At 42.7% G+C, this 19,968-nt stretch overlaps 2 protein-coding genes across 10 annotated transcripts in view; one reads left to right on the forward strand and one right to left on the reverse strand.

Annotated features, from left to right (window-relative positions):
- Positions 1-19,968, forward strand: part of LOC119173582 (uncharacterized) — a 56,106-nt gene that overhangs the window by 4,718 nt on the left and 31,420 nt on the right. For 6 of the 7 annotated variants that reach the window (XR_012895551.1, XR_012895550.1, XM_075896341.1 and 3 more), the window contains exon 2: positions 17,535-17,633. The exons of the other annotated variant lie outside the window; for it this stretch is intronic. Coding sequence is in view for 2 of the 6 variants with exons in the window: in XM_075896343.1 (XP_075752458.1) it covers positions 17,535-17,633 (99 nt within the window). In the remaining 4 variants the exon portion in view is untranslated. The remainder of the gene's footprint in view (positions 1-17,534; positions 17,634-19,968) is intronic. 7 annotated transcript variants of the gene reach the window in all.
- Positions 11,246-19,968, reverse strand: part of PolE2 (DNA polymerase epsilon subunit 2) — a 340,119-nt gene continuing 331,396 nt past the window's right edge. For all 3 annotated transcript variants that reach the window (XR_012895549.1, XM_037424388.2, XM_037424387.2), the window contains one exon: positions 11,246-11,535. Coding sequence is in view for 2 of the 3 variants with exons in the window: in XM_037424388.2 (XP_037280285.1) it covers positions 11,449-11,535 (87 nt within the window). In the remaining variant the exon portion in view is untranslated. The remainder of the gene's footprint in view (positions 11,536-19,968) is intronic.

Below are 19,968 nucleotides of genomic sequence, written 5' to 3' on the forward strand. Positions count from 1 at the left end.
ATAAAAGCAACACTGTTCATGCAGCGCGCAATACAAATGAACTTGAGGCACATTTGGATGATGCAGAGAACAGGTCATGGCATAACAATTTAATTTTTATGGCTTACCAGATGCTAATGCTAAATCCAAGTTACTAATCATACTTCATTGTTATCACTACTTAGGCAAAGATGTTAACCCTAAAGAAATTGATCAAGTGCGTCGCTAGGGCTGTCACTCAGTCGACAGATGTAGACCAATAATTGTGAAGTTCGCTTTTCACAAGACAAAACACAAAATTGTTTCAAACGAACATAAGCTCTTAGGAACCACATACAGCATTGAAGAGGATTTCTCGTGTCATGTTCAAAATGTCAGAAGCCAGTTGGTCAAGTTTGCAGAGCAGATGTCCTGTCCATTCTCTCTGTGCTATAAAACGCTACACATAGGCTTGAAATGCTACTCGTTCAATGAAACCCCAAAACAGTGCAAGAAATTAAATAGCAATCATGTCGACGTCAAACTAAAACCAACAATTTTTACCCTAAATTAAAAGCTAACCTTTCTTTTCCAGCAATTTTTACGAACGCCCACAATTTCATGCCTAAACGCGATCGCCTATCACATCTTGTCAAGTCATCAGATAGCAGCTTACGGAAACGTGGCCAACAAGTTGCAATCGTTAATCACTTACCATGTTCTTTTATTATGATCGACCCAGATTAAGAAATTTTGTGAGATTCGATTCAAGCATTGCCGCAATCTGTATTTTTAGGTGTTGGCTATAGGCCTCCACATAACAATGCTAACTTTTCTCGTGCACTTGGTTAAATTTTAAACCAGCTTACATCGAAGTATTCTAAAGCTGATATCATTCTTTTCAGCGACTTATATTTTTCTGGTAAGATGACACTTTTATCCCTAACTCAGCAGAAGCTATATATTTTTCAGCAATGTTCTTGATTACAACCTAATTCAGTTAGTAACTCAGCCAACCGTGTGTCACGTGCGATTCCTCTAACATTTTAAATCTAATACTAGCAACTCATCCTGATAGCCTGTCTTCGATTCACTATCCGTGAGATCAGTGACCACAAAGTAATGCATGCAAATTATAGTTCCAGCCCTGTTACTCCACACATACAAAAAAAGTTATAACCTTATATGATAAGGTTAACGATGATGTCATAAATAATGAACTTGCAGTACTTTTTTCAACGTTTCAGTCTAAATTTTACCACTGCTCTATTCAGGACAACTGGCAAATTTTCAAGCATAAGCTGACCGAGCTAATAACCAACTTCATCCCTAAAACCACTATCTGTGTTAACAGTCAGAATCCATGGTTTAATAAATGTTTGCAATGACTAGACAACAAGAAAAAAATGTAGATTTCGGACTGCCGAACTAAAAGAGGGCTCCCACAACTGGAATAAGGACATAGTGGTATTTAGAGCACGTATACAAGAGACGAAAGATAGAGGTAGACAGACAAGGTACGTGGATCCTCATCTTTGTTGATGCTCTCAATTTCTGTCACAACGTAGTGGACGTGTTGAAGGTCTTTAGGGAAGAGGGTTTAGAACCTCGTGCTAGGTGGCTCACACGTGTGCTGGAAATACTTGCCCCGCTCTTCAAAAGCCCTGCTAGATAACCCCTCCGTGCATTCCAAGCTGGTAAAAAATGGAATTTCCTTTAACTGCATTCGTTTATCGGTCCTAAAATCATGCCACCATTTGATGCACGAATGTGCAACAGGCCAAGTAAAGAAACCGCGCGAGGCTGGCTACCCTGAAAGCAGCATCGCCACAGCGAGCCAAAAGTGCCTGAAGCTCATCACGGCAAAACCGAATGATGAAGAAACTGTTGTTCCAGTGGAGAAGGGAAGAAAACACGCCGTCATTCCATATGTTCACAATCTTTCTCATCGACTGAGAAAGGTGGCCTCGTAATACAATGTAGACGTCATTTTTAATGCAAAGCATAAAAAATAGGTTCTATTTGTCCGGCTCTTCACAAGCGCCTACAAAACAAAGGATTGCCGAAACAGTCCACATGCAACGTTAACCATAGAATGAATCTTGTTTCCCGTGTTGCTAACGTTGATTACACTACTCCTTTCACATGCAGCCTATGCTACTTAAGTCAGGCTGGCTGCTGCCTGACTATCAAGCTAAGGGAGTACCATAGTTCCCTAAAAGGCACGCCTTATTCATGCCTCACGTAGTAACGTTGCTTCGCACGGCACTGTCAAGAATGTGGGTGCACTCCAGAGTTCAGCAAAACCTCTGTTCTTTTTTGGCACAAGATCAGGACAAGAGAAATAATGGAGGCCTTCTATATTCACAAAAATGCATCCACGTGCACCAGCCAGCCATTTATTAATCTACTAACCAGTGGCTTACTTAGATAAGTTTTCAACACTGAGAGCAGGTCAGCAATAGCCACTTTCTTGCTTGCCATGACATTTGTGGTCTTTCACTTCAGTTGTTTGTTCATGTATGATGTCTTCATGTGTAGAAGACACTTGGTTTTTTGTGTTTTTTTATCTCTGAGGCGATAGCTGTCTTCCGGTTTTTTTAAATTGTTGTTTCACGCATGCGTTTCCATGTTGGGTGTAGGATAAAACCTGGCCTTTTCTGTGAATAAACTTTAGTTTGAAGGGAGCACTCGTCTGTCTACCTCTGCCTTTCATTTCTTGTCTATTTACGCGCTCTAAATACCACTATGTTCAAGTACGAACTCCCCCAAATTTCAGTGCTTTTAAACTGGGATAAGTACATACTACGAGGCTGAAAAAACATAACTGATGGCTATTCGTGACACAAAGTTCAAATTTTTAAACAATTTGCCCAATATGCTAACAATCTGTACAAGTTTCAGGAGGTAATTAACCCTAAAGATATTGTTGGAACATGTTTTACCAACGAACCTGTGGAGGTTCTTTAGAAACTGAATTCGCTAATGCCTTCAATAACGCCTCCTCATCTCTATTTACTAAAAAATCACACGCACCCTTACCTGTGTTTTCATCTCATATCACACCTGCCATGCCTGAAATCAGTTTTGCTGCTGACACTATCTCATCCCCCATGGAATAGTTGAAGCTAACATCAGCATCTGGACTAGATGGTATTATTGCCAAATAGTTAAAAATATTCATCACATAGCGTCGGAGTATTTTGTATTGTTATTTTTGCAATCTCTTTCAGCAGGCATCATTCCAAATGACTGGAACAGTAGTTTCTATCTTCAAATCTGGTAACGGGAACACTCCACTGAACTACCAACTAATCTCTTTGACAAGTGTACCTTGCAAACTCATGAAACACAACAATTACTCTTACGTGATGAGCTTTCTTTACTCCCATAACTTCTTTCAACATTCTCAACATGGGTTTCGTGGGGAACACTCTTGCGAGACCCAACTTGTCATCTTTGTTCATGACGTTCATGCCAGCCTCAACATTAACAAACAAACGGATTCCATATTCCTTGATTTTGTGAAAGCCTTCGATAAAGTAACCCATAAACACCTAATTAAAAAACTGTCTTCCTTAAACTTACACCCGTATGTACCCGGATAAAAGATTTCCTGACTAACTGCACACAATCAGTGTTTACAAATGATAGTTTGTTTGGACCTCTCCCGGTGACATCGGGTGTACCACAGGCCTCTGTCCTTGGTCCTCTTTTATTTCTAATTTACACTAACGACCTACCTTTGGACATATCATTGAATTGCCGCATGTTTGCTGACGACTGTGTCATTTATCGAACCGTTACTAACCCTTTTGAACAAATGGTATTACAACAAGACCTTAACCATACAATGGCGTAATGACTGGTTTATAATCGTAAACCCTATTAACTGCAAACTAATCCCATTCACTCGTAGTCAAAACCCTCTTCGCTTCTCTTATAACATAGCTAATGTCTCTGTCGAATCAGTAACCGCTTACTCACCGTATCCTACAATTTTTCGTGGAACACTCACATTACTAAAATTGCATCAACATAATCATCAACTACTTAGTCATCTTATCCTACAATTTGTCGTGGAACACTCACATTACTATAATCGCATTGACATCAAACAGAACCCTGAGCTTCTTAAAACGGGATTTACACAGTGCTACGACACATGTAAAATTATTCGCAACTCGCTTAAAACTATATCATTAGCCAGGTCAAAGTTAGAATACGCATCTCCCATCTGGAACTCACCTGAAATTGGTCTTACTAATTCTCTTGAAACCATTCAAAATCATGCAGCTAGATTCATTCATGCTTCATACTGATACGACATCAGTGCTTCATCCTTCAAAGCTGAGTGCACCTTATCAACTTTATCTTGTCATCGACACATTGCAACCCTCTCATTATATCACAAGTTTCCTCACTAACCACTTAATCTCTGTCCTTACATTATCCCTGCAGCTCACATATTTCACCATACCGGCAATGCGCTTCCAAGTATTCTGGCCACATGCCCGCACTGAAACATTTCCTGCTTATTTTTTTCCCCCTAGGGCAGCTAACGACTGGAACAGCCTTTCTCACGATATTGCCACAATCTCCTGCCCATAAGCTTCATGCATAGTATATTAAATGTAACTTACATCGATCAATGTGATAACACTATCGATTGTACATTTACCCACCCTTTATGTCATACCTCCTTGGGGGTCTATAAGAAATAAAAATGATTGAATGAATAAATAAATGAAAGAATTAATGAAGGACTCCGGTGACTTGCGTTACAAGCAGTCTATACATACACACATTCTCACCTAAATGCTTTTTGCATTTAGTTGTAAATAAAAATGTCAAAGTGATTTTCACTTATGCATGGTAACTATGAGTTACTTTTTACTGCCTTTGGCCTAAGTTGGCTACATTTTGGCTACCTTTCCCAATTTTTGGGCTTTATTTTGCCTTTTAAACCAGCCACATTCGTCATGTAGAGGCGGCTCGAAGCATCAGTGGAAGTTCTATACGTGGTGCAAAACATAAGACCAAGTACACCGCATGCCGATTTATTCAGTTTCCAAAAGTTTGAACACTTGGAATAGAACTATTCTAGTGTGCATTGAAAAGACTAGCAAACACTATCAGAAAAATATTCAAAAGGTGAAATATTTGCACATCCCTATTTTCTCACCTTTCTAGGCAAAATGGCTTATTTTGCTTTTTAAGACATAGAAAAAGAAACAGTTAACAATTAGTTCTCATTTCTCTGACACACACAAACATATGTCCATGACTTCTTTTGCAGTAAAGCATCATCATTGTATTGCGAAACCCTGGTCTTATCATTCAATGTACAGTGCAAATGTGCTATAGTCATTCAGGGTCCTTAATAGCAGGCACAGCAGATTTCATTTTCTCACCTTTCCTGGCTGTTACCACTTATAAAACGATGGTTTTCATCAGGCAGTCTCTTGATAAAGGCACTGTGTGATACAACGCAATACGGACATGCAGAGCTAAGGAGCATGTACAGTGCGATGAAGAAAAATGTATTGCGCACAAGTGGCCTTACGTGTGGGACCAATGAATGTTTCACTGCTTTGACATGAGCACACCATGACTGCTTACCACTCTCCATGTTTGCTAGCAGAAGCTTCTGTGCTCACATCCTTGACTAAAATAGATGAGCAGCAAAACAGAATACGTCTCTGTCAAGAGAAGGAGCCATGTCAAGAGAAGGAGCCAGAGAAGGAACCCAGGCATCGTGCAGGATGTGGAAGTGGTTGGCAAGGTACGATGCAGTGACCATAGAACGGTACAGTCTCGAATTTGCGTAGACTTGAGGAAGGAACGACAGAAACTGATACGCAAGAAGCCAATAAATGAACAAGCACTGAGAGGGAAAGTACAGGAATTCAGAGTCTCGCTTCAGAACAGGTACTCGGCTCTTAGTGAGGAAACCAACCTTAGCATAGATACAATGAATGATAATCTGACGAGTATCATTACGGAGTGTGCAGTGAAAGTCGGAGGCAGGGTAGTTATATAGGACACTGGCAAGCTTTCCCAGGAAACGAAGAATCTCATTAAGAAGCGTGAAATCATGAAAGCCTCAAGTACAACAGACAAAATAGAACTGGCAGAGCTTTCGAAGTTGATTAATAGGCGTAAGGTGTTCGATGTAAGAAGATATAACATGGAGAGAATTGAACAAGCTCTGAAAAACGGAAGAAGCGTCAAAGCAGTGAAGAGGAAACTTGGGATAGGCAAAAATCGGATGTATGCACGAAGGGACAAAGAAGGCAAAATAACTATCAATATGGATAGGATAGTTAAAATAGCGGAGGAGTGTCACAGAGATCTGTACAGTAGCCGGGACAACCACGACTTTAATACTATAGGAACTAGCAGTAACCCAGATGACATCCCACCAGTAATGATAGAAGTCAGAAAAGCTTTGGAGAGCATGCAAAGAAGCAAAGCTGCTGGTGAAAATCAGGTAACATCACATCTGCTGAAAGATGGAGGACAGATTGTGTTGGAAAAACTAGCCACCCTGTTTACGAGGTGCCTCCTGACAGAAAGAGCACCAGAGTCTTGGAAGAATGCTAACATCACCTTAATACAAAAGAAAGGAAATGACAAGGACTTGAAGAATTACAGGCCGATTAGCTTGCTCTCTGTAGTGTACAAGCTATTTACAAAGGTAATTGCTAACAGAGTAACGAAAACATTAGAATTCAATCAACCAAAGGAACAAGCAGGATTTCGAACAGGCTACTCAACAATCGACCACATTTATACTATCGATCAGGTAATAGAGAAATGCTCAGAATATATTCACGAGAAGGCGTTTGATTCAGTAGAAATATCAGCCGTCATGCAGATACTGCGGAATCAGGGCGTCGATGAAGTATATATAAACATCCTCGAAGAAATCTACAGGGGATTAACTGCTACCATAGTGCTTCATAAAGAAAGCAGCAGAATACCAATCAAGATGGTTGTAAGGCAGGGGGGACACAATCTCCCCAATGCTATTTAACGCGTGCTTACAGGAGGTTTTCAGAAGCCTAGAATGGGAACAGTTAGGGATAAAAGTCAATGGAGAGTACCTTAGTAACCTGCGCTTCGCCGATGACATTGCATTGCTGAGTAACTCAGGAGACGAATTGCAACTCATGATTACAGAGTTAGACAAGGAGAGCAAAAAGGTGGGTCTTAAAATGAATCTGCAGAAAACGAAAGTAATGTACAACAACCTCGGAAAAGAGCAGCTGAAGTAACTAGAAGAATAAGAATGGGGTGGAGCACATTCGGCAAGCACTCTCAAATTATGACGGGTAGATTGCCACCATCCCTCAAGAGGAAGGTATATAACAGCTGTATCTTGCCGGTACTTAGCTACGGAGCAGAAACCTGGAGATTTACAAAGAGGGTTCAGCTTAAATTGAGGATGACGCAGCGAGCAATGAAAAGAAAAATGGTAGGTGTAACCTTAAGAGACAAGAAGAGAGCAGAGTGGATTAGGGAACAAACGGGGGTTAAAGATATCATAGCTGATATCAAGAAGAAGAAATGGACATGGGCCGGGCATGTAGCGCGTAGACAGGATAACCGCTGGTCATTAAGGGTAACTAACTAGATTCCCAGAGAAGGCAAGCGGGCTAGGGGGAGACAGAAGGTTAGGTGGGCAGATGAGATTAAGAAGTTTGCGGGTATAAATTGGCAGCAGCAAGCACAGGACCGGGTTAACTGGCGGAACATTGGAGAGGCCTTTGTCCTGCAGTGGACGTAGTCAGGCTGATGATGATGATGACCAAGGGACAGGAGAGGTCACAGATGTGTGCATACAAGTGAGCAACGAGCATGGCCAGGGATGTGCGAGACAGCAATGGTCACACCAAGATTGATTTACTTGTGTGCAGCAGACTTTTGCCTGGACTTGCTTCGCTTTTATACCCTTTACAGTGATGTGATTGACCAAAGCGACTTTTGCACAGCATCTGCAGCAACTAAGATCTAACTTTGTAGCAGCCTCACAATCATTTGGAACAGTTACTAGCCAGACATTTTCGGCTGTAAACATTTGTCTCTAAGCCGGAGCTGTTGCACAGCATGTCAATGGAAATCCATTTTGGCATGCATGCATTTTCATTCGTAGTATTTCTAAACGTGAACTTAGGTCACTGCTCATCGCTTTTTTGCACATATCCCCAAGACAGTTTAACCTGACACTTCCCAAGAATATGTTATGTTAAATAAATCCAGCTTTCCCTGATGCTTGCGTTAACTACTGGAAACACAATCTGTATAAACTGTTCATGCTTACTATATACTCTAAAAAATACAAGTCTGATTACATTTGTATATTTTGTAGAACTTTGCCCTTCATTGCGTGAACAAGTGTGTGCTATTGTGCTTTACATACAGAATTCCAAGGTTTCTGGCTAATGAGCGGTTAATAAGAAAGATGGGTTAGTAACTGGTCCTTTGTTCCAGCTATTTCATGTGTGCTCGACAAAATTTACAATGATGGGAGAGGGGGAGCATGTATTTTTTTTGACAAGGTGCATAGTTGCCGAGGTTGAGAAGTCCAGACGAGATACGACACCATGCCTTCTCAGCGAAGTATAACAGTCACTCCAACATATGTAACAGCGCATAAAACTAGAAAAGATGACATGAACTGTATAGCCTGTGCTACTGTTGGTAAATTCTGCCAACTGTACAACCTTAAAACATAGGCACTTTGTGTGAAACATTTTAGAAATAAACTAGAACAAATAGCCCTATCAATAATAATAGAAAAACAAGTTAAATGAACAGTCGATTCTACACACACCAACTAAATTAGTGTAATCTACACAGTCAGTCAAGCGAGGCTGTGCTACAAGAACAACTAGGTCATTATTACTTTTTTAACTGTATCCAGAACAGTTAAAAGCTATTTTATTGAACTAAATAATGTTATATGACAGTATGGGCCAGTAGGAATATAAAACAAATGCAGTAGGTTTTGCCGTATGGGTGAGTTGAAATCTAACAGTAAGTTTTGCAATATGGGCGAGTTAAAACTGTTTGGAAAGCTAGCACCTAGCAACTACCAGGGGTGCAACAGCCGAAATACAATTCGGAGCAATTTTTGGAGCAGCGAAATGTTAATTTCGGAGCACTAAATTCCAAATATGTAGCAGGTTACGGGGAAAAAGATGCATTTTTCATCATAAAATACCAAATCTGGAGGAGTATAAAAAAAGAAGCTTGCATTAAAAAAAAAAAAATGTGTTTTAACCATTCAACATCACCTAAATCGTGCGGCGTGAACATGAGTACTGCTAACTTCAATGAAAGTAGTACTTCGAACCACCCTGCTGAGCAAACGATGATAAAGTACATAGTAGAATTTGCTGCACCTGTCAAATCATTTGACCGACTCTGCGAATTTCAATATCAGTCTGCGAAGCTCACGGCCTTGAAATTTGAGATTCGTAAACCTGAGGAGTAGGGGTGGCAAAAACAAAATAAAAAAAGAACTGGCACACAATACAGTTTTTTTAGGGGAGCAGAAATGTCATACACTGCTTCAAATGATTGCAAGTAGCTTATTTAAAAGTCAGTAGTTATACTGGTACTCAAAAAATGTGTGGTGTACAAACGCATGAATAACTGAGCAAAATGTGCAGTGCCCCATAACGCTAACAGCCCCTTCTAAATCTCAATACGCTTTTCTGCACGACATCAATGTACTGCAGCGAAGCCAAGCGTAGCAAAGTGAGTGAGTGAAACAATTTTATTGTCAATCCGGCATGAAGAGGGAAGCGGTAGGGGAATTAAAGCAAGACTAGCGTGGTCGGACGTCCCTGAGCAGCAATCTGCGTCAAACACGTGGGGGTGCCGCTTTCGGCCGCTGGCGTTCCAGGATGCCAAGCGCGTGCTAAGAAATTTTCAAACCACTACCAGGGTCGTTGGATAAAAGAGCGCACCGTGCGCTTTGTCATCCAGCGGCCGTGCCACTACACCACTACCTCACTCCCCCCCCCCCCCCCCTCACCTTTTTTTTCACCGTCAGGTTAGGTGCTGCTTCGGCTCCCTTTCAACCCTCGTTCGACCAGGTAAAGTAACAACGCGCGCCTGTCAGCCCAGCGACGGTATATCCATTGCGAAGCGTTGTGGCAGGGACGATGCAACTTCAAGACAAAAATTAACGGTTTACATTCCATTGTTAAGGCAATCGACGTGGTCGCTAACAACGGCAGTGTTCGCAGCACATCGAGCTTGTTCGTGTGAGAAAAACGTGGCTTACGCTTCCAGCTTTAATGCTTAACAAGCCATAGCCACGTTTTCAAGCTAGAAAATTGACATTTCCCGCAGAGCCTTGGTGGCTACAGCAACGCATTTTTGTCTTAAGTTCCGTCGTCCCACTGACAGGTATTATCTGCAGTCAGCGGGCCGATGGGCGCGCAGCGTTGTTCTTTATTTGGTCGATCGCATCTCGTGAGTGTAGGGCGGGTGCCTTGAATATTTCAAGTACATTCTAGTAGTTTGGGTCGGCGCTCTTCGACTGATGGCGCAAGCTGCAGGTGGCCGACGTGGCCTGCATTTCTCGTCGAAATTAGCGCACCTGAAAAAAATTGAGGCTGGCTGGGCATATTGGCACATTTTCAGCGAACTTCAGGGTTTTGGTGCAGCTCGAAACAATAATCGGAAATGGTACCAAATTGGCACAGTTGGCACAGCTGATGCACCACTGAGCTACTTAAACACTCTCCTGTTTACTGTGATGACCACTTGAAGTTACAGTGGTAAACTATGGATTTCAAGTGCCTGCCGCTGTGTTTCCCGACCGAAAGGTAGCAAAAACGACATCTTGGCTCGTGTATGCTCCAAATACGGAAAATTTTGCCAATATGGAGCAGGATGTAGCAGGTTTCACCTCTTGGCCCAGTTTCACGCACAGCTATCACATCACTGCCTGCAGAGCCTGATAATGGTGTCATGTATTATATTAGCTTTACTGTGCAACTGTGTAGCAGGTGTTTACTTCTTGCTCTACACCCTAGATGGCACACGCTGTGCCATGTCATCGTCGTTTGTCACTGCTCACAGTAGTTTTCTGTGAACATGTCCAAGTGATGCTAGCTACACAGCAGCTTCACGGCCCCACCTCTTCCCAATACTCCCACCATATTATTTCCCAACATAAGGTTGAGAAACATCACGAGTCCATATAACTTTCACCAAATGTCCCAGGACTAAACGGGTGCTGTTACGAAATCAACGATCACCAAACTGTCTGTATACTTTTTTTATTACATTTTAACTTTTAATATTTTTCAGTAATAACTCTCTTTCTTTGTCTTTCAGTCCCCTACCCTTTTCCCCATTCAGAGTCAGCTATCTACACACGCCGGCTAAATTCTTTGCCTCTCAATAAAAAGGTCTCTCTCTCAACCAGAACCAGTCTCTGCAGGTGGGTCTTGTCCGTAAGGTTGGTCAGTCATTCCCAATCTGGCTGTCTTCAACCTTCTTGAAGGCAGGGTAGTACACCTTGAACACATAGTCCGCTTTTGGAAATGAACCCTGCATTAAAAGAAACAGGCGAGACTTTTTCCATCAGTACCACCATTATATATCCAAAAGTGCTTCTGCAAATTCAGGGCTTTGTATGCATTCATAAACGACTAACGAACATGCAGAACTCTTTACTTCTTTTAACGTTCTGCCAGGAGGACCTCCCTTCATTGGGCAATACCAGTTATTCCAGGGAATAGGTCAGGCATTCTCTGACGAAGGCAGGCCCTCCTACCGAAATGTTGAAACAAGTAAACATATTAACACGTTTGTTTGTCATTTCTCAACATGTATATAATATATAGATATGTATATGTACAGTACACTCTCGTTCATTGGAATCTGAAGACACGAAAAATATATGTTCCACTTATTATGCATTTCATTTACTGAGAGGTAACTGCCATGTGGTGCTGTATATCATCATCAGCCTCTACTGCAGGGCGAAAGCTTCTCCCATGTTCCACTAATGTTGACCCAATCCTGCACTGTCTGCTGCAATGTTTTAATCTTATTAGCTCACCTAACTTTCTGTTTCCTTCTCACACGTTTGCCTTCTCTGGGAATCCAGTCATTTACCCTAAATGACCAGCGGTTATCCTGCCTACGCACTACATGCCCGACCCACATACACTTCTTGATTTCAATGTGATATCCTTAACCCCAATTTGTTCTCTGACCCACTCTGCTCTCTTCTTGTCTCCTAAGGATAAACTAAAAAATGATTACTCTTCTGCTTTTCATGACCAGTTCTGTGATCATGAGCTGTAATTCATCCCCTGAGTTACTCATCAAGGCAACGTCACCAGCGAACCGCAGGTTACTAAGATACTCTCCATAAACTCTTATTCCTAACTATTCCAAATCTAGGGACCTGAAAACTTTTTGTAAACAAGCAGTGAATAGCGTTGGAAAGATTGTGTCTCCCTGCCTTACAACCTTTTTTATTGGAATTCTGTCCATTTCTTTATAGAGAACTATGGTGGCTGTGGATCCTATGTAGATTTCTTCCAGTATGTTTATGTAGGGTTCCTCGATGCCCTGATTCTGTAGTGCCTGCATTACTGCTGGTGTCTCGACTGAGTCAAACGCCTTCTCCTAATCCATGAAGGCTATGTGTTGGGGGTAGTCGTATTTCACGCATTTCTCTATTACCTGATTGATAGTACGAATATAGTGTATTGCTGAACAGCCTGTACGAAATCCTGCTTGGTTTCTTGGCTTAGTGAAGTCTATTGTCATCCTAACCCTAATATTGGCTATTATTTTTATAAATAGCTTATAGACACCAGACAGTAGGCTGTAGTTTTTAAGCCCCTTTTTATCAATTAATGATGATGTTGGCAATCTTCCAAGATTCTGGTAACCTTGCCATGTAGATACAAGGAGGCCAGTTTTTTCAACACAATCACTCTACCATCTTAGCCAGTGCTAACGTCGGTTACCTTGCTTAGTGCCTCGAATCTACTCTGAAGTGAAACTGAATTCCTGTACTCTCGCTCTCATCGCTAGTCAATTAATTGGATTCTTGTGTATCAGTTTCTGCCGTTGTTTTTATTAGTCTAGGGGAATTTGAGATCTTACCATTCTATGGGCACTGCACCAGATCCTGCCAACTACTTCTACATCTTTTCATCAATGGTATAGTATTCCTCTGTTGCCAGCTATATTTTTGTGGATAAGGAACTCCACCCCTAGTTCTCTTCAGTCAACTAATCCACGATAGAATAGGACATGCCCATTTTTCAGCAGTGTATAAACGTCACTTGTCTCCCTAACTTCACTGAGTCCTATTACATCACATTTAACATACTCTCATTCCTTGAATAGCACAGCTCACTAGATAGCATTATGGTGTTAAATGTAGCCAAGTTCAGATTCTGATGGAGGCTTGTCTGGATCCAGAGATTCTTAGCTGTGTCACAGGTCTGACCGTTGCCATGGCCAGTTGTTTCGCAGCCGCTGGGGAGCGAGGGCCAAGGGTTGATTGGTGCATTTTTGTGGGAGGTAGTTGCCAAGTGCTGTGGCATGGTGGCCAATCCTGCTCTGGTGAGGGAGCGCATTACTACCTGTGGTCGTCAGTGAGATTACACCCTGGACCCCCCTGCCCTTTACAAATATATCTGGTTGAGAATTGTCCGGCATCCGCATTTGAACCATGGACTTCTTGCATGCTAGGATGATGCACTCACTATATCTAAGTAAGGGTTCTGGCGCATTTTCTTAGCACCGCTGAATACTAGTACTGGGTACCTGCCTATCAGTTCAAGTTCCAGGTGATTTTGTCTTTTGCCGCTCTCGACAACTACAAATAATTTTTGTCCTTACTTTTCTATGTCATTAGGCTAGCCATAGCAGTACTTATTAGTACGCAGATCTGACTGACACCATATTAATGACCGCTGTTGACTAGTATATTTCAGGAGTAAAAGTGCTGCGCCATTTATGCCCTTTTGCGCCAATTGGACCTGCTGTGCCTCAATGGCCATTTGCGAGTGCAACACCAAATTTAGTTGAGTCTTATCATCAACTGAGCAACACGCGTGTGCTACACTAAGAACGCAACCGCGTCCATATCAATTTAGTTTAGTCACATCTATTGGTTCTGTTTCACTAGTCTCACCGTACTTCGGTTCATGCATGAATCTTGTTAAGGTGGAGTTTGCGTGCACACCTCATTATGCGACTCTATATATGTTTGAACAGCAAAGCTGTTAGCCGAATCATATAAACTGAAGAAAAAAAAACCAACTAAAAATCAGTTTCAACGGCGAAGCAATGACTGCAATAGCAAGAATTTGTAATGTTGTAATGCTAATGCCGCATGCGCTCCGTTCTATTTTGCTATCACACCATTACGCATGTACCGCTCTCTTACGCAAACCACGCCTGAATTACAGTCAAACCTCAACATATCGAACATGGATATATCCAATTATTGCCTATATCGAACGGTTCCTATATCACGCGGGAAATCGCATGCATTATTGATTTTTTTATTTCGAACAAAGTTTGACATATAATGGATATATCAAACTCAGCCACCCCAAACCGCCCGTGCTCTATTGTCAGGCGGCGAGCTTTCCCGCAACTCTCGAAAGTAGCGGTAGAGCGGCGGGCGTTTGCGAATGCTGCACACATCGATGGCGCCGACAGCGCCACTTTAACGTAGCGGCCTACGCGCGCCGCAGCCTTGCGGTAGAGCTTCTTGAATGAGGAAAGTGAAAAGCGCGGAGCTGTTATTTTCTTTCAATATGAAGGCACTGACACGGCTTCGCGTGGGGGAAGGGGGAGTGGAAGGTAAAGATTGTGGAGGAAAGTATAGGAGGGAAAGGACGCAGACCACTGTCTCAGACGCGGCCCGCGCTGCCGCCGGAAAAGGGAAAGCCATGTAGGGGAAAGCAGTCAGGCGAGCCGGCATGGGCGCGCCATGTGCGCGCTTTACACCCGGACTCACGCCGCAGCCTTGCAGCTTGCAGTCCTTGCAGTCTTTATGGTGTCAACGGCACACTGCGCACTTGTTGCAAGCTCCTCCCCCGTAGCATCGGCAGGCATCGGTCGTTGTGCTCGCAGTGTACGTGCGTTCAGAGTTAGGCCTGTCGTGCGCGACAGGCCTAACTACGAACGGCGAAGCTCACAACGGCGGAGCTCACGGATGTGGAGATTGTTGCCGAAGCTACTGCTGAGCAGCCAAATGAAGACTCTGCCGAGGTGGATCCCGCAAGCGCTGATGGTGCCCCGCTCCCGACATCAGCTGAGGTCGTAGCTGCCTTGGCCCTTGTGCGCCGCCACTGCGGCGCGATTGAAGGCACCCGCCTATCACTTATGGATCGCCTGGACTATATTGAGGACACAGTCGTCAAACACGCCATGGCCAACAAAAAGCAGGCTACTCTTTTTCAATATTTTAAACCAACACAATAAATACTATGTTTGAATCTTCAAGTGAGTACTTACTGCACCACGCTTTAACGGTTCGTTGGTTGTTTTCAGCAAGCTGTTGACGCATCTTTTTGTAATTTTTTTATATCGAATTCGGGATATATCGAACTATTTCGCGATCTCCGCGCCGTTCATCGAGGTTCGACTGTACTGAGAACAATCTAGATAATCTTAGAACCTTCCGATGAAATTACGCGCACAACGCGCACATTAGAGTTCTGAAACGACGGCCGACGCTCTGGTTCGCTGTTATCAGTCTACAGCGCGTATTGCTTGTAAAGTGACATTTCTTTTTCCGGGCACAGGTTTGCCCGAATGAAAAGTTCACTCGTGAAAAGAGCGACTGCTGCCTTCGTCAACATCATGCCCGCATGACAATAGGCGTGCTAAAAGCTAATTATTTTGGATCCGACATCACGACACTCTACAAAACACTGGAGTAAGAGAATAAGGACGACTGCTCCAGGGTGAAATGCTCTTATCGCACAATTTCTTCCCGTTGTGAGAGCTCACCACGTAGAAGGTTTTACAAGCCACATGCTGATGCTCTCTGATAACGCCCGCCCCAGCATATCGCAACCACGACTTAGAATCAAAGCTGAGTTCTTGGTTTTATAAGATTTCTTGGTTTCACAAAAAGCGAAAATTCTAATTAGAAGTGATGTGTGACCCGAGAAATCTGCTGCAAAAATAAATTTTGATGCTCAAAAATACATCTTTTTGTGCTCCATAGCTACTTCAAAACTCCCCTTTTACTGCTGTAAATCTACTCCAAAACCATAATATTCCCGTTCTCAAAGTTGCCCCTAAAGACTGAAGCCTGCTTCCACCCCTGATATTTGTTTGCCAGAGTTTTATTTACTACTCTAAAACCACAACCAAATATGACGCAGCCTTAAGTCTGCACCAGTCTATTCTTCAGCAGTTATGAATTTTTCGCGCTTACTTCACGTATAAAATGAACCCGCTCATGACGAACACTCAACATTCGAATCACGTGAACGTAGCCGATAGTTCGCGATACAGGGGTGCTCAACTCGCAAGTAGGCAGGAAACGTCAGGTTAGGAGTGCTACCAATAAAAAATCATTCAAACATCATTAAACAGGCTTAATTTCTTACTTTCTTCCGTTATTGCTACACTAACATGCACAAACACTGTTACTCGCCACAATCTACATCGCATATCACGGCTGCGTTCACTAAACAAAAAAGCTTCCAGGAACCATGAACAACTATCTATAAAACAAATTATTCCTTGCTTACACTTTTAACTACACCATTTTGATAACATCTTAATTTTTTTCTTTTGTATATACCAAACAGGCTATAGATTAAAAAACATGTCTCTTTATGAACACATACTCACTACTGGGAATTCCAGCAACCTTACAATGCAGTTTGCCATGTTTTGTCAGCTGCGACATCCACTACTCACCATTATTGATTCCCCTCCGAACACATTCAGCAAATGCTCAGATGCTCTCGGCACGATCCCCCACATTCCTTACACTGCCCATCCTGCGGCCGTGGTCTAGTGGCTAAGGTACTTGGCTGCTGACCCGCCGGTCGTGGGAGCGAATCCCGGCTGCGGCAGCTGCATTTTCGATAGAGGCGAAAATGCTGTGGGCCCACGTGCTCAGATTTGGGTGCACGTGAAAGAACCCCAGGTGGTCGGAATTTCTGGAGCCCTCCACTACGGCATCTCTCATAATCATATGGTGCTTTTGGGACGTCAAACCCCACATATCAATCAATCCTCGAAGGACCAAGTTTTGTTAAACCAGTCATTTAACAAGGTTGTTTTCTGGTGCAAGGCTTGGCAAATGTCAATATATTAAAAAAAAACTGTGTAAATGCCCATTACTCATAAAAAAATTAATTAAATTTTTGGTACCTTACATACAATGCTATTCTTTCCGAGGTTAGTCGAAATTTCCAAAGCCCTCCACTACGGCATCTCTCATAACCATATGGTGGTTTTGGGACGTTGAACCTCACGTATCAAATCAAATCAAATCCTTACACCAACCCTCTACACCCCCAACCTTTCCTTTTCATTAACAGGTCTGAGCAACCCTCTTTCTTCCCCTTGTTAAGGAAGGGTCATGCACCAGGGGTGGAAGCAGGCTTCAGTCTTTTGGAGCAGCTCTGGAGCAACAAAAGGTGTGTTTTGGAGCATCGAAATTTAGTTTAAGAGTAGATCTCAGGCTACACATCACTGTTTTTTTTTTTTTCATTTTTGCTTTCTGTTGAACACAAACATTTCAGTGGTTCTCGCTAAGCATGAAATGCTAATCAAGCCACCATACTTATACAAAATTCATATACATAAAACCTGACAACTTCAAAGGTAAAAGTGCAGCAATTCAAAGAAAAAACATAGGCGGCGTACTGGACAGCCACAAGACCTTAAACAAATGAAAAAAATTAATGTTAAATTGTCAAGATTTTCAAAATGTGATTAAAACACTGCATCCAACATAAACAGCAACTCAAGACTGGAGATCTCCAGTTATTATCCATATTGAACCCATAAGTCTCCATAAAAATAAATGCAAAAAACTTATATTCCGGTCATTGAAGTGCCACAGTCGACATGAAAACCAGGAGGAAATTTAGATGCGCTCACCAGCCAATGCTAGGCAAATAAGTGAAAATGATTTTTTTATTACAATGAGAATTATATAGACGCTCTACGAGTTTTCTCTGTCACCGCCATGTTCCGTGTACACTACAATTTGGTATACCATTCTCTGCGCATTGTACGTTCGACTCACGCAAAAAATTGCACAAGCTGGGGTGATAAGCGCTGCTCAAGCAGATATTAAACAAGACGGCCGATCTCAGTCGCTCGAAGGGCGCACGCGTTAGCAACCCACTGCGCGTTAGAACTGGCGTAAAATGCTCAAGCAGAGAAGAGACATGCCGCCCGTCTTGAACTAGCATGAAAAGACGCAGGAGAAGGCGGAGTAGTTCGAGCTGCGGCCATGAACTTTGATTCTCATCAAGGGGGTGCTTGCGATGATTGGCGCGCGCAATATCGGCAAGCATCGGGGCACGGCTCATAAACTGTTCTACGCAATGCACTCTCCACGGGAAGAGATTGTGCGATAAGAGCATTTCTCCCTGGAGAGGACACTTATTTTCTTACACCAGCGTTTTGTAGTTGTGAGTGTCGCGATGTCGGATCTAAAAAGGTTGGCTGTCAGCCTTCATAGTGTCGCGGGGTCGTGAAGTCGATGAAGGTAGCAGTCGCTGTTTTCATGAGTGAACTTGTTGCGGCTGACCGCCCGGAAAATGAATGTTACTCGACGAGCAATACACGCCGTAGACTGATAGCAGCGAACATAGAGCATCAGACGTCGATAATGCCATGCAGCTAAGTGCGGCGGCATTTACACATGTGCCATCGAAGATTCCAGCGTTATCGCTAGCGGCAGCGTAAGTTTCAAAACAAACTGTAACGTACACGTTGTGCGCGTTTTCTTATCGGAGGGTTCTAAGATTACCTAGATAGCCTCCAGTAATTTGGGAGCGGTTTGCACAAGGCAGTGTTACACGCGTAATGGCGCGGTAACAAAAATAGAAAAAAAAAGGAGCGCGTGCGGCATGTAATCACTCCAACATTACAAATTGTTCCTATTGCAGTCATCGCTATGCTAGTAACACTGATTTTTACTTTTTTTCTTTTTTTTCTGTTTTTATGGCAAAAAGTTCACCGCTGCGTTACCGAAAAACCGCCGAGCACAGCACGTGCTTGGCGGTTGCTCGTTGTGATGAGCTCGAGTTTTTCGAAATAGCACTGCGGTCTTTATAGTTGGCTTAACATAAAACATACATAGTCTCATAATGAGGTTATCACGTGGTGCAAGATTCATGCATGATCTGAAATGCGACGTTTTATACGGATGCGGTTGCGTCCTTTGTGTAGCCCATGCATGTTGCTTGGTCGATGATAAAACTCTCAACTAAATTTGGGGTTGCACGTTAAAATTACTGTTTAGGTGCGGCTTGGCACAGCATGGCGCAATGGACGCAGCATTGCCACTCCTGTGCACCCACCATCCCTATACCAGCTTCCACAAATTCATTATTAGTGCTCGGGGCTGGCGTGTGTTTAGACATTTAAACCACCGTGTTATGGAGAGTCGTTTGTGAGACAGCATGCAAAGCCACCGAGTGCTCATCAGTCAAAGTTGCCACCATGCAGTGGGTGCTCCAAACCGGTTATCTCCTTCAACAAAGTTCCAAGTGATTTTTTTTTTTTTCTGCTCTCCAGAACTATAAAATATTTTGTCTTTACTTCATTACTATTTTACATCGTTAGGCTAGCCATAGCAACAATTATTAGTGCATATATCTGACACCCAATTGATGACCACTATTTACTACTAGATTTCGTTGCCAAGGTTTCATTTACTACAGTTGAACTCTGCTACAACGAATGCTACTTCAACAAAGTTTCTACTACAATTAGAAATTCTCGTTTCTTCATCAG

This window comes from Rhipicephalus microplus, chromosome 5 (genome assembly GCF_043290135.1).
Source record: "Rhipicephalus microplus isolate Deutch F79 chromosome 5, USDA_Rmic, whole genome shotgun sequence".
In the NCBI taxonomy this organism is placed as follows: domain Eukaryota; kingdom Metazoa; phylum Arthropoda; class Arachnida; order Ixodida; family Ixodidae; genus Rhipicephalus; species Rhipicephalus microplus.